The 14918-nt window shown below is 41.5% G+C and overlaps 1 protein-coding gene across 25 annotated transcripts in view; it reads left to right on the top strand.

Moving 5' to 3' along the window:
* The window catches only part of LOC127979107 (microtubule-actin cross-linking factor 1), a 164005-nt gene that overhangs the window by 60967 nt on the left and 88120 nt on the right, over positions 1–14918 (top strand). For 7 of the 25 annotated variants that reach the window (XM_052584279.1, XM_052584278.1, XM_052584280.1 and 4 more), the window contains 4 exons: positions 3920–3981; positions 5991–6080; positions 8256–8333; positions 8954–9046. In XM_052584279.1, coding sequence (XP_052440239.1) covers positions 3920–3981; positions 5991–6080; positions 8256–8333; positions 8954–9046 — 323 coding nt within the window. Of the gene's footprint in view, positions 1–1354; positions 1907–3919; positions 3982–5990; positions 6081–6746; positions 6843–8255; positions 8334–8953; positions 9047–11666; positions 14597–14918 lie in introns of those variants that run through there. The other 18 variants (XM_052584264.1, XM_052584277.1, XM_052584268.1 and 15 more) reach the window with 6 other exon arrangements.

Genomic DNA, 14918 nt, shown 5'->3' with positions numbered 1-14918 from the left:
GGGCTCAGAAAACTGCTAAACAGGAAGAAGAGAACACACGGAGGAGGGAGCTCTGTCCAACTGGACCTGATGAGAGATTAGACGTGATAACCACGAAGAAAGAGAGGGAGGGAGAGAGAGCGACAGAGGACGGATAAGCACTCTGTGTGGCATTAGGAGTGTAAGCTCTGTCTGGTATTTATAGTTCAGAGGGCCGCAGGAGGAGAGAGCAGCCGAACAACGGTGTCTTCAAAAAAATCAGATGAGAAACTGGGAGACGGGAGTAGAGAGTTCATTCAAAATCAGCTGGAGGAAGAGACAAAGATGTGATAAGTGGAAGGAGCACTAAGGGAAATCACCTGTCTTCTGTCCCTTCAGGAAGGAAGAATGAGAAAAGCTGGCATTGTGAGTGAACCAGTACTCTCAAAGGATAATCGGGGTCTTTCCGTGCCTCCAGCATCATTGCAGGGATTTACAGACCTGTTTAAATGGGACACCGTGGGATCAAATGTCAGATCACTTCTGCCTGCCGATTGGCTGCTGCTCTCTGTTTGGTTGCAGCTTTATGAGATCATGCAAACATCGTGGTAGTTACTTCACTGCTTGTTTTATTGACTCCCATGTCTATCACCTCGTTTCTGCAGTTGGTGATCATGTGACCGTGACAAATGGAGATTGAACTAGGGCTGCACATTTAATCACATTCTAATTGTGATCACAATTTATGTTTCTTATGTTCGTCCACGATGTTTGTATTAAATCCAAGCATGAATCTTGCCTAAACTGCTGTTTTAATAGAAAACCATTAACATAATTTGGAATTGAAAAATAATAGATATTTCACTGTTTTGGCTTTTGGAGCTTCTTACCAGTTTTCATAATGTAGAGAAATTAGGTAAAGTTAACATTGCGCTTGAGTTGACCTTTTCTTTATTTGTGCTTCATGAAAGTACAATAATTGAATGGCTTAATAAAATAAATTTAAGAAGAAATTTCTTCATGAAAACAATTATGATTAGTAATTGTGATTTATCATTTTTCGGGATTACTTCAACCGTTGTCATGCAGCCCTAGACCTTCCATTGTTTTCCTTCATCCCAAAAAGTCCCCAGGATTTTTCCCCACCTTTTTTCCCCTTTTCACATTCACTCTCATTTTCACTTTCACTTTCATTCTGTTATGTATACTTGTAGAGCTCTGCAGAGGAAATGATCGTGTAACATCTCATCATCCACTTGTTTATTGATGGGTGGATTTCTGAAAACAGAGACTATTCTGATGACATCATCCTGCATGGGCGCTCGCTCATCTCACCGTGCTGTTATGGAGTTCATAACAACAGTTCAGAGAAACATGATAGTCTCTCATTTGTAGGCTTGCTACAGAGACTCTTGAAGCTGGATTGCTGCATTCTCCATTAAATCACAGGAAACTGAGCAACCACAGATTGTGAGAGGTGGAAAGGACAGCACTCTTTATCGTGTTTACGACACATCTCTTCTCTGAGAGAGCGAGTGTGGCAGTGGTCTGAGGGAGGAGGGGAACGTCACTCCTTATTAGAAGTGAAGGAGGAGCTCTTGTAGAGTTTGACATGCACGTGTGAGCCAAGCTGCATGTTTGAGCTGAGCTTGATATGGCAGCAAACATGAAGACAGGCGAACGAGGAGGAAGAACGTGGGAGCTGTAGACGTGAAAACATCTGTGCCCTTTTTCCCCCCGAGTGTGGACTTGAGAGATTTCTGATTCCTGGCAGAGTGTGTTTGGACTAAATGTGCGAAACGCCACACTCTGAGACATGACAGGAAGACAAAAGGAAAGGTAGATCGTTCTGGAAGCCAATAGGAATTCGTCACCGGCAGCATGTGGCCTGAATATTGCACCGAACGGAGCCTGAATGCTCATCTGCACGCGCTCATGTGCTGCGCAGGTCAGTTTCTATTTGAGTTCCTGTGCGTGTGTCGTCACCTAGTCACATGGCCACTGTGATTTGTGTGTCAGTGGATGTGCGGTTTGCTGATTTGTTTGTCCACTATTGTTGTGGTGCCGGATCAGTGTGTGAGCCCACGTGGATGAGCTGTGTTAGGTTCTGTACCATGTTTGCACAGTATAGGGTGTGTGAACCAACACAGTAACTCAGTGTAGTGAGGAACAAGAGAGCGTGCCTCTGTGTGACAGTCACAGACATGTGGAGGAAAGGGAATAAGATATTCTAAGAAACTACTTGACACACACATTTCCTTTTAAAATACTTTTGCAATAGTGTGTGTGTGTGTGTGCTTGAATCAGATCCACAATGCCAAAGTGGGTGTGTGAGATGTGTGGAAAGCATAAAAGGTGTGTTTGCTTCACTCATTAAAGTATCAACTCCTATTTAAAAGTCGCATTGGATTCCCACAATTCTCACGCTAGTAGAGAACTCTTTTTAATTATTATTTTAATTTAGGAAGGAAATATTAAGTATGCAAAAATATCACTATCTTTTTTTAATTGTAGATTTTTTATATATATTTATATGTGCATATATTGTGACTTTGAGAGTGGGATCTTCCGTGTGTGCATATCGGAGGAAGTGGGCCGTCTGCACCACATGGTTGCTTCGTATTGCTGTATCTCTATAGCAACCAGATCAACTGAAGCCTCACAGGAAGAGGCCAAAAGAAAGTGACAGATAAAGCAGGAGTGTAATGAACTCATAGAACTGCAGGGTTGTGCGATCAACTTCTATTCTGTGCCTGGTTGTGTCACTAGTCTGGCATGTTCAGATTGTTCAGAATAAGTCTCATTTCAAAACTTCCTGCCCATAATTTTTTTTTTTGCAGTTTTTAGATCATACCAATATCTGTGGCATCAGGTGTCAAATCAAGACCGTGATATGTCAGCTGAATTGCATAATGTTCAAGATATTTGTGCATTTCTGAGTGTGGTGGGAAGCTGAAGATTGACTTGTCATGGTGTTCTGAGCATGTGTTCATGTGTGACCTCCTACATGTTATATTACGGTTTGGAGAATGTAGGTCAGGTGACCGCGGTAATGAACCTATTAACTGCTCTTTTTTTAAACTTTCAGCCTAGTTTCCAATTTTACCAAACCTCTGCTAATATAGCAGATACTGATGCACTGTATCTCTATTACCTGTTTTGCCTGACAATTTTATTTGTTAATATTGTGGATTTAATATAACTTTCTAAAAGGCATAAAAATATATTAATTATAATAGGTAAAAAAAAAAAATATCATGCATGTTTAAAAAATGACTTACCAGGAAAAAATGATAATGTTGTATTTTAAACTGGTGTGTTATTTCGATGATAATAAACAAACACACACACACTGCTATTCAAGTTCAATAGTTTGGAGTTGGCAAATATTTTAAATGCTCTTAAAAATCTCTCATGCTCTCCAAGTCTGTATTTATTTAATCAAAAATACAGTAAAAACTGTAATATTTTTGTAGCAATTTAAAAGAATGTTTTTCTAATGTTTCTTTTTGTCCTGAAGAAACATTTCATATTATTATCAATGTTGTAAACAGTTTTGCTGCTTAATATTTTTGTGGAAACCATAATACCTATTTTTCCAAGATTCTTTAAATGGAAAGTTTACTGTCACTTATCAAATGAAAAGCAAAACAAACTAAAATGTTTTAAATTGTAGTGTATTAACAATATGGCTTTCTATTAAATCGTGTGACCATGGGTGAAATGTATTATTTATATGAATGTATTAAACATTAAAATACATGATTTTGCATTTTACGGTCCGTGTTTGAATTCAGGCTATTTAAAGCAAGACTGGAGGGAGGCTTGTTAATAATACACAGCATGATGCTGTTTTCTTCTTGATGCGTTACATAATTAATCCAATCTCTCTTCCTCCCCCCCTTCACCTCTTCCTCTCTATCTCTTTCTGCTGTTTCCTCTTCTATCTCTCTGTTCACAGATGAACGAGACCGGGTGCAGAAGAAAACATTCACGAAATGGGTCAACAAACATCTCATAAAGGTACAGTCCAGCACGCAGGGTTATTTTTGTATTTCTGCTGCGCTGCACAATGATAAGGCCTGCTGGCCGCTGGGCTTCAGTCCTGCTGAACACACAGCATGCATGCTCACGTGTTAGACTCAGGGATGGGTGCTGTATTAATATTAGGACACTTGCAGTGGGTACTGAAAATCAACGATTGTCCAGAAGCTGTTAATGGTTTAATACCAACACAATGACAGCGGTATCTCCCTGGTGTTTTGTCCATATGACTCTGAAAATACACTCAGCATGTTGTCATGCTCCAGAACTATATTTGTGAGTCCGTTAATCCTCTGTAACTCCTGCCCCACTGACTAAAGATCATGAGAGCAAAGAATGCTGGGTATTTCAAGGGCAGGGCAGAGGACCAGAGTTATGGGGTTAGAGATGGTGGCCACATAACTCACTCAGCCAGTATTACTGTAATGTAGACTGACCATAGGAAATGAGATGGGTTATACCGTGCTGCTGTAAGGTTAGACTCTACAAGTAGTGAGTTATATATACTAGACCTCTGCGACTCTTTTGAGACCTCTTTATATTGTATTAGAGATGACAGACTGTTTGTTACACACACATAACAAAAGACAGACTGTGTGTCTTTAATGCTGCAGTGCACAGTAGGGCTGCAAAACGATTAATCATGATTAATCGCATTCAAAATAAAAGTGTTATATTAAGGACAATTTTATTTTATATAATATAAATTATATACGAATATAAATATATACATGCCATTTTTTTAATATATTTATATATGTGGATATACATAATAAATATACACAATACACACACACACACATATAGTATTTAAACACAAACTTTTATTTTGAATGCGATTTAATTGCGATTAATCGTTTGGCAGCCTTTGCTTCAAAGTGATTCTGCAACATTCTGTTGTGGTTTAGATAGTGGACAGGTCTAGAAATATAAATTGATAGTCGACAGGTCTATAATTCTGGAATGATTCATTTTGGAAATTTGCAGGCATTCAGTTGGCTGTTTGGCTGTTATAGCATAGCTTGTGTAGTGTGTCATGAGTCTCATTAGCAGATACTTAGTAGGTGATGAAATTGTGTTTACGCATCTCTCTCTCCATCTCTGGCAGGTGAACAGGTGTGGCGTTCCCCTCAGGCAATGTTGCACTGACTAAAAGCAGTGTGTAGATCGTGTCACATCCGTTTGTTTGCCCTTTACACAATCCTAACATAAACAGTGACCTCATTGCAAACTGGTTTAAGAGGGGTTGTACAACATTCCTGTCTACAGGAATGACTGCTGACTACAAAGAGGGGAAGCATTTGAGTGTGACACATTTTGTTATTTAATACTCCAGCGCTTGGGTATTACTCTAGTGCCCAGGTATTGTTTGTTATTCTCTCAGTCCATAGCAACAGTGCATCCCTTGGTAATATACCTGTGATAAACACTGAAATGACATGGAAGAATCAGAGATGGATCGAAATGACTGTTTTTGGATTGTGAGTCTCACAGTTGTCAGGATGTTCTTTTATACTCAGCAGACGGTTCCTCTGTGGCCCTGTGGGGAGGCAGCTGTGTTGGATTAGAATCTCTGAATCCACACACACACAAAAACACACACACACACACAGTCTCTCATGTTAGCGCAGAACGTCAAGATCCTCCATGTTTTTCTTGTCGCTGGTTTACTGGCCCATCTCAATGAGTCTGGCGCCCTCTGTTGGTTAGAGTTAGTGCACTGCAGTTTTCTTTCTATGTAATTTACTTCACCATTTTATCCAAGCTGCTTTTGTTAATGCTTTGCAACCAACCTAAAAAATTAGTTTGCCAACTGTTGTTTAAACACAGTTTAATTTATACAGTCAGACGGTAACCAAACATGGTAATTGTAGCACAAACCTTATTGAAGCTATTGCTTATAATACAAGCGGTTACACACAGGCCTCTCAATACTGTAAAGAACTTAACATCTCACTCTAACTGTATTTCTCTCTCTTTCTCTCCAGGTGCGGAAGCACATCACAGACCTGTATGAGGATCTAAGGGATGGGCATAACCTCATTTCCCTGCTTGAGGTGCTGTCTGGCGTCACATTGGTGAGAAAGCAACTACTGTCACCTTAACACACACACACACACACACACAGGATATACAAGGTTGTACACAAATTTGATTCCAATGCTTTAAACAGTTCTCCCAGGTAATTCATGTGGCAGAGATCTGCTTTATTCTCCATAATGCAATTCAGAGCCACATGGTGCCGGGGATCATGTCACATGAGTTGACCTGGGGTTAGGCTGATGTCATGAAGTGTCCTGGCTTGTTGCTGATGTTGCTGAATGCAGATACAGGCCTTGCTGCAGAGAAATAGCTGAGTCTGACATGTACTGCAGTGTGTTGTAATGACATCTGCATTAGTACATTATTTCTGCACTCAATCTTGCCCACTCTGATGGCTGGGGACCATGATGCACTGGGGCAGACTGAATGACAGGTGGATTAACAGAGACAGACTTCTGACACACCACCTGTCCTCTACAATTGCTCTCTCACTCAGTCTTCATTCCTTTCTATTACCTCATCTTTTTATGATTTATTTATATATTTATGTATGTATATACAGTAGTTTTTTTGCACTTTTTTCACTCTCTTCCTCCATCTTTTTATTTGTTTAAACTGTTGTTTTCTACATATATCATCCCTTCAACACTGTTTCTGTCTTCATCCTCTCTCTGTGACCCTCTCTGTGATGATGTCATCAGCACAAGGGCGCGTCTACTCTGCGGAGGGCGTCTGTGTCACGCGCACCCCCACTCATCCTGCTGGGTGTGGAGGATGAGGAGGATGGAGCTCAGGGAGTATGTCTGACCCCCCCCCCCCCCCCCCCCCCCATTGAAATGAACACAGTCACACACAGTCAGCTCTGTACACTGCATGGCGTGGACTCAATGACAGGGCAACATCGTAAACATGCAGAGGGGAATGTCTAATACACCGATGCGTAATTCATGATGCCACACGTAATCGGATTTATTACATTTAGGTGTTTGAGAGACCTCGCCTTGTGTACACATTTTATATACACGTCACGTCAGTCCTGCCAACGCTCACATCACATGCCCACATTGAATCTGATGGCTTTGACACATCTGACCTATTGTGGGGGTTTTCTGGTCGCCTGTTTGCAGGTTTGCTGTGCACGCTGCTGCATTTGTGGGTGTTAATGAGCATGCTTTGCATGTAAGGGTGTGTGAGTCTGCTTCATGACCTCATTAGAGAGTAGTGATTGACCGATATATTGGACAGGCCAGTTAATTGGATGATATTTGGCCATTTTGATTATTGGCCATGTCTGGATGATTAATAAAATTAGCCGTTCGGCCTTGTCAATAGATTTGACATTTTTGCCTTATCAGGAGATAGAAACCTGAGGAAATTTTGGTGCATCTTATTTCCTACTGTTACATGTGGAACTTACAGTTCAAAGGTTTGTGGTCAGTAAGATTTTTTTTATCAATTCAGCAACGATAAATTACATTTGATTAAAAGTGACAGGAAATATATTTTCAGATTTCCATTTCAAATAAATTCCTTGAACTACCTATTACTTTAAGGGAAAAAAACAACAGCACAAAAATATTAAGCAGCACAAATGTTTTCAACACCGATAATAATAAGAAATGTTTCTTCAGCACCAAATCAGCAAATGATTTCTGAGGATTGTGTGACACTGAAGACTGGATGTTGTAAATTCAGCTTTGGCATCACAGAAATAAATTACACTTTAAAATATATAGAAATAATATTACAGTTGTTACTGTATTTATTTATTAACAAAAACATTAAAAATCTTACCAACCCTGGACTTTTGCATGGTATTGTATAATGACATATTATATCGGCCATCTACTGCTGTGCAATCTAGATATTGCTGTTGGACACCCACTACTAGACTGAGGTTAGCATTAGCAAGCAAGATAAAGTGTGTGAGATATGATAATTACATAGCATACTGTTAAAATGTCAGTATTAGCAAACCATTCAAACAGTAAAGCTAACTATTCCCTGTAACTCTGAGACAGGATTATTGTTTGCTGACAGTCCAGTGAGGCTCTTGTGTTATTTTGCAGTGTGCTGCTTTTGCTGCTTTCAGGCTCGTGCTAATGAAGCTGTCCTGTTTTCACACAGACCTCCAATTTTCCCAGATTACCAATGCACTCATCTGCATTCTCTCTCTGTTTTCTCTCTGACTCTCTTCATGTCTTCAATAGCCCAGGGAAAAGGGTCGCATGCGATTTCATCGACTCCAGAATGTGCAGATCGCCTTGGACTTCCTTAAGCAGAGACAGGTATGAAATGACACTTTCTCACTCTCAAGAGTTGCTTTTTACAGATCGTCAGATCTATGTTTATAAATGCAAGGATGTAACCAAATATTTAAGATTGGGTGGGGTAAAACAAGAGTTTTAATATTTGAAAGGATGTGTCCCCTTTAGTGTTTAGGCTAGTTGCCCTAACTAATGAACTAATGTAATGCACATTTAGTGGAAATGAATACAAGATGATAGCTTGGGACGTCTGTGCCCACAGTCTCATTGTGCTTCAGTTGGCAACATGGCTCTGAGATAACATGACCTGGAGTTGATGGAAGTGTTCTGCCCTATGCAAGTCTGTCCAATCCCCTCTCTGTTGTCACCCCAGCCCAGGGTCCCTAAACCAGACAAAATGCCGACCAGCGCTCTTCTCCCAATGCACAGTACATAGCTTCTGACAGCTCTGTAAAGAGGACAACAAACGCCAAAGCTGTCCTGAAATTACTTTACATCGTCAGTTTTCAGTTGTTTAGTCTCTAGGCATAGCCTTTTATTGGCAATCAGTTGTTTTTTAACACCTTTACATCAAATTGCACCTTTAACTCAAATCAGATATTTTCCACTAATGCAAGTCTTTTTTTTTTTTTTTTATGCAGGTCAAATTAGTGAATATACGCAATGATGACATCACAGATGGGAACCCAAAGCTGACACTGGGACTGATCTGGACCATCATCCTTCACTTCCAGGTAAGTTCACCTTAGTCACAGCTAGTCATGTTCAACAGAGCATGCCAGAGGTCAGAGGTGACTCTGCTTAATGCTAATAACGGCTATTTACCAGCCTCTCATGTCCACAGCTGTCAGTTTGAGCAACAGAGATTTGACCGTTGTAAGAATATGTGAACTCAAGAGGGAATGGTTCACAAGGAGAATGTGATGGATGGAGTACAATCCTAAACTCTGCCTCTGAACATGCTCAGGAAATGGTTTATATGGTGCTTCAATAGTAAAGACCTGGCAGTCTGCCTGTTTTGCAGAATGACAGACTTTCTAGGCAGGTACTGCCAGCCTGCATGCTGATAAAGAAACAGAAATCTGTGGATATGGGCCCTGCAGAGCACATTTGTGAAATGGCCTTCAGTTTTCTATACTTATGGGTCAAGCTAGAGAAGTAAGGTCTGTTGGATGGATACTGTGTGGCTGGATGGTAGAAATGAAATGTCCCATTTATAAAAGCAATTTAAATAACTTGCATGATAGTTTATCAGAAGCAATAAAAAGAATATTTCGCCCTTGCTCCAGAATGGAATAATGGAGCACAAATTGTCTAATTTAATAAAGACTAGCAAAAATAATAAAACAGTTATGATGTATTTTTAGCAAACTATCTGCTGATAATTTAAGAGAGTTCTATTAAATGCTCTTAAAAATACGTAGTTCTAATTCACTGCATACTAGCTGCACTTCCCAGGATCATCCAGAAGAGGACACTGTTATTGTCAACAGAGTGGTGACATCACTAGGGGACAAATGCAGCTGGTTGCCAAGGTGATTAGTATGACCCCACAGCCTTTTTCAGTCAGCATGATTCAGCAGAAGAGAGTGGAGGAAGCACAGGCCTCATGAAATAGCAAATCAATTCTAACGAAAAAAAGAAAAAAAAACACCTTCAGAAAAATATTACAATTAAGAAATATTGTGAGAAACAAGGACTTTTAAAACTTGCATGCTTAATTGCAGTACTTAACATTGATTAATTATGAAACGATGGCAATCAGACAAACGTACACAATGCTGAGCATGCCACTGACAGTATGGAGAAGTTGCTTTGTTTGAACTTTTCACCATTAACTTTGTTATTTTCTGTCAACCAAATAAGTAATGGAAGGAGAATTAAAAGGTGTGATGGTACACCACTGTAGAAATGCATTGTTATTGTTGTGATGAACAAGTTGCAGCCAAAATGACCATATCCCAATATAATATAGCATGACTCATGAAACATCGTCCAATTTAATCATTTCAGAAGAGGCACATTAGGAGGATTTGCTAGTTGTCAATAGAATCATTCAAAAACCACTCCTCTAAGTGCCATTTTGATCCATACTGTACTTTCACTTCAGACAGCCAACAGAGACTAGCTATCCATCCTCCCCCCCACTCTCAATCTGGGACACTTCCCTCTGTTTTGAAACCTCCGCTGTAATTGAGGCTAACAGCAGCCTTTCGGAATTGTGTTTTGTATATCCTCATATTGACCTCACATATTTTTGTCTTAAGTTTAGGATCCTGTGGGAGAATACCAGTCAGGCTTCAGTGTGTTAGTCTAGGCTGAATTTGCACCAGCTGTCTCTGTCACAAAAACAACTGATCTGATTGGCTATTATTTTAGTCACATAAAAGGTGTGGTTGTCTGGCCAGCTGGGGTGTTTGGCAAAGATTGCAGTGTGCCGAAATGTTATGCTTTCTGTCTGCAGGGTAAAGTTGATAGGTGCTGCTCTCTGTCGGTCAGTAAACAGAAATTGACCCCATCTCAGTTACAGTACAGGAGACTCTGGATGCATGACAGTTTTATTATTGCTTCATAATTCATAACCTTCTTTTGCAATCCTGCTTGTGCATGCTGCTTCTGATCACATAATAAAATATCATCACAGTCTTGTAATATGTGTAGGTGTGTCTATAGAAGAGGGTTATCTTCATCTTCATGTCTACAGCCTCTTAAGATGTGGTCACATTTACTTATATGTCCCAATTTTCCAAATCCAATAATTTCAACAGGAATTCACATGATCGAGAGAAAGATTGTGAATTGAGGGTTGGGTTCAATTGGGTGTGTACTGACCCATGTCAGTATGTGCAGTACTGACCCAACAGCCTGCAAATTTAGATCCAGATTTAATTAATGTGAATGCATCTTAACAGCTGGCAAGATCTTTCATTTGTATCTCCTTAACTCTTTACAGATTGATCATGTTCTTCAAACCCGTTAGTGATACATTTATTCGTTCTGCCTTGTTCATCTGTGTCAAAATGTCTTATGGTTGGTGTGCTAAAATGTATAAATATGTATATATGTAAGAGAGGACAGGCAATAATATCAAGTGTTAAGTGACATATATGTTAAGGAGCAACAATTAAAATTTCAGGTTCATTCTTTTCTTGCAGTCTCAGGCTGCCATCCAGATTGATTGGTGTGCATGTGTGTGTGTGTGTGTTGAGCTCTGAGCTCACCAGGCATCAGAGCAGGGAGGGAGGGATGAGCACGTGGATAGGAGGAGAGAAAGAGTGAGGAGGAGGGAGAGAGGGAGGAGGAGGAAGCTAAAGCAGCAGCGTTTTCTTTGAGGCTGCAGCAGGCTAGAGATGAAGCTCTTTTTCCGCTGGTGCCTACCAGTGAGAGCAGAGGAGCTACCCAGCAAATGAGAAGAGGACACATGCAATCTGCTGTTACTGGAGCCCCTGGCTTCCTCTCTCCCCTGCAGGCCTCTTGAAGCACACCACATATACAGCGACACATATGCTTTCAATCTCAAAATCGGGATCGCTGAACCCTGCAGGCTCACACATGTAAGTCGCACATTTTAATTTGTACCCAGGTTGTGCAAAGGAGAGCACCGTATCAATCGGATCAATTTCGCCATGCTTGACTGATGGAGCCACGCTTTTTTCAACACTGGGGCAACCACTGTTCTCCGAGGCCAGCAGTGCAGCTCCAGGTTGGGGGAGGATTCCTCTGGATTTCCCTCTGTTCCTCTTCCAGCCATGGTTCAACTGCCCAGCCCAGTCCTATCCTGGCGGCGTTCTAATTAGATTCCACAGCCTGAGAAGCCGACAGTATCAGGGAGCGGCACCTTGTCAGTTATCACTTTTTCTCCCATCGACTCACCCAAATTGAGGGATGTACACTGCTTAGTGGCGGAACAAGGAAGACAGGATGGCTTGAAACCATGTCTGTTTGATATATGAGACTGGACTTAAACCACTTCTATAACCAACCATGTCAGCAGGGTGAAAGTGGTTGTTGAATTTTGCTGGCTGAAGGTGAGGTCCTCACTCATGGTAGTCACCATCCTCTTTATTGACTTGAATGTGCTGGCGTCAGTGCATGGGTTGCCATCTCCCGTGGCAGCAGTGGCGAGACATTTAGTACCTAGCCCCTCCCCTTCTTTCTCTTCAATGTCTGGAGACTTGTTTTAATGGAGTTTGCATGCCTGGGACGTGAAACACACAGCTACAGGTGTGAAAACCAAACATCATCTCACATAGACTGGTTATGCTTGGGTGATGATAGGAACAAAAGATATTCAGCTTTGGTGGGTTGTGACTAAATTGTAGATTAATTACTTGACACTGCTCTTTCGTCCATTAGGAGCTGATCTGGGCTTTTATGACTGCTTCCCAATACGTTACATACCCTATGTGATGTTAGCAGAGTGAAGTGATCAGTAATGTTTACTAAAGATATTCAGAAAAGCAGGTGTTTCTAGGAGTCTTACTGTACACGCATAAATACATATCCCGACATGGTTTTCTCATGTTTTTAGTTGCATTAAAGCTGACGATTAGTGCATCTTAATGATGCATCCTGATGCAGAGTTATTGAGCATGTGTGCTCGCATGAGTATGTCTCTCTATGTCTGCAGTGCAGTTTTATTGTCGTTCTCACCTTGAGGTATATCTACAGTGGCTTTAATAATATTGTGTCTTTGAGTACCATTACAAATGGCCTGCTATTTAATACATAGCTTGTGAAATGGGATAAAAGGTACCAGTTTTTCTTCAGTCAGTGCTGCATCATCTCTGCATCAAGAGCGAATGGAAAAAACATCAAATGGTTTGCCGTAGGATTTTAATATTTTATAAAGGACAGTAACCTATATTCAGCATCATGTCCTAGAGGCTTACTAGGACCTAAAGTGATATTTGGTTTAGGTTAACTGCAACATTGCTTGAACGACAGAAAGAGAAAACTAAGCAACAGGAGATATGACTGGTGTCCACACCTGAAGTTGAGACATGATGTCCTGGGAGAACCTCACCCTGTACCAAACCATTTTGTCATGGTTAATACTTCTTGTCATGATTTTCACTCCAGATCAGACATTAACTTAATATTTTAATTAACCTTACCAGCCTCAGGCTGACTTATTTGCTCCCATTGTGGACATCACTTTATTTCCTTTTGGCTCATATTTATTTGCTCTGTCTCTATGAGATATGGGGAGCTCCCTTGGTTGTGTGAAACAACCCAGGGATGCTGGACCAGGTGGTGCTGCACCACTATCACCCAAAAGAAAACTTCGCTTCAGGCGAAAACGAAAGGCCAAACAGAAGTTAAAAGGTGCCGAAGGGGAGGACAAGAAAAGCTGTGTCCTTGAAGAGAAGGGGAGTGGAAGTGTTGAAGTTACGGAGGGGTCTATGACAAGAGCCCCTGATTCCGCCAAATTGGTATCTGGACAGATAACTACTGAAACTGAAACGCCCACCAATGTTGTCCTTGTTCCCGGTATGGCCCCAATATTTGGAAGCACAGGGACATTGCGGGGCAGTAAGATGGCCATTCTTTCCCCAGATCCTAGTCCAGCTTGGCTGGGGGCACTTCGCCAGTTTGAGGTAGAGGGACTCAGCGAAGAGTCTCATGCTGAATTAGAGCAAGGCAGCACAACTCCTGGAGGAGGAAGAGTCTGTAAGGTTCGAGAGCGAGTTCAGGGGGTATTAGAGAGACCCTGTCTTTTACGCTCCAAACGTGGTGACCTGGAAATAGAGAAGGAAGGTGGAGATTTGCATGGGCAGAGTGAACTGATATTCGGTGAACCCTCGGAAACCGAGAAGAAGGGAGTTGTTCACATTCGTGAGTTTGGAGGACAACTTTGTGTGGTCCGAACTGTGTATCCAAGGGACTATGGGTCGCCCATCTGGCGTGAAAAAGAACTTGAGGTCCATTCCGAACCTCCAGCTGCATCTCCTATTACTGGAGGCATTACGAAAATACAAGTGTCCGTAACTCAAGGGCGACCACCCGGGAAGAAAGACCCTGCCAAACCAGCAACAGCTGCAGCTCGGGGAAAAAAAGGGAGAGAGTTCCTGTTGGACCACTCTGCTCAAGTAGCTGAATGCATTGGTCCCCCACCACAAGACCTTCAGTCTTCAGGTTATGCTAGCGATGTGCCTCTCATCTCACCCGAGACGGGAGGTGCTGTTCAGACTGACTGGGAGAGCTCCTCTGATGTGCTTGATTCTTCTATGCTTGAGAGTCCCATCTCCCCCCAAGAAATACCTGCTCAGCCTTCCACACAGGTCAGATTCCTTTCTCTCTGTCTTCTTAAAGACCTTTTTATATGGCTTTTGTAGTATAAGAGAGTAGAGATTAAAGCTGTCAAGGCTTGGGATTGGGGTATAGGTGTCTTCATTTTATTTCTTCACTACTATGTTTCGCGTGGCTTTTTTCTCTCTCTCAGCCAATCAGCTGTGCATAGAAAACAGCACATCCTTCTTGAACCTCTCCCAGGAGCCTAATCAGTACTGCCCAGACCATCTCTCACTGTCTGCCTCCTTCCCTTCCCTCCGTTCCTCATTATTTCCCTTCCCTCATACCACCCACTCTCTTTCCTGTTATTCC

The sequence above is a fragment of the Carassius gibelio genome, chromosome B19 (genome assembly GCF_023724105.1).
Source record: "Carassius gibelio isolate Cgi1373 ecotype wild population from Czech Republic chromosome B19, carGib1.2-hapl.c, whole genome shotgun sequence".
NCBI classification, from domain to species: domain Eukaryota; kingdom Metazoa; phylum Chordata; class Actinopteri; order Cypriniformes; family Cyprinidae; genus Carassius; species Carassius gibelio.
Note: the sequence above shows the minus strand (reverse complement) of the source record. Positions and strands in the feature narration are given on the sequence as shown.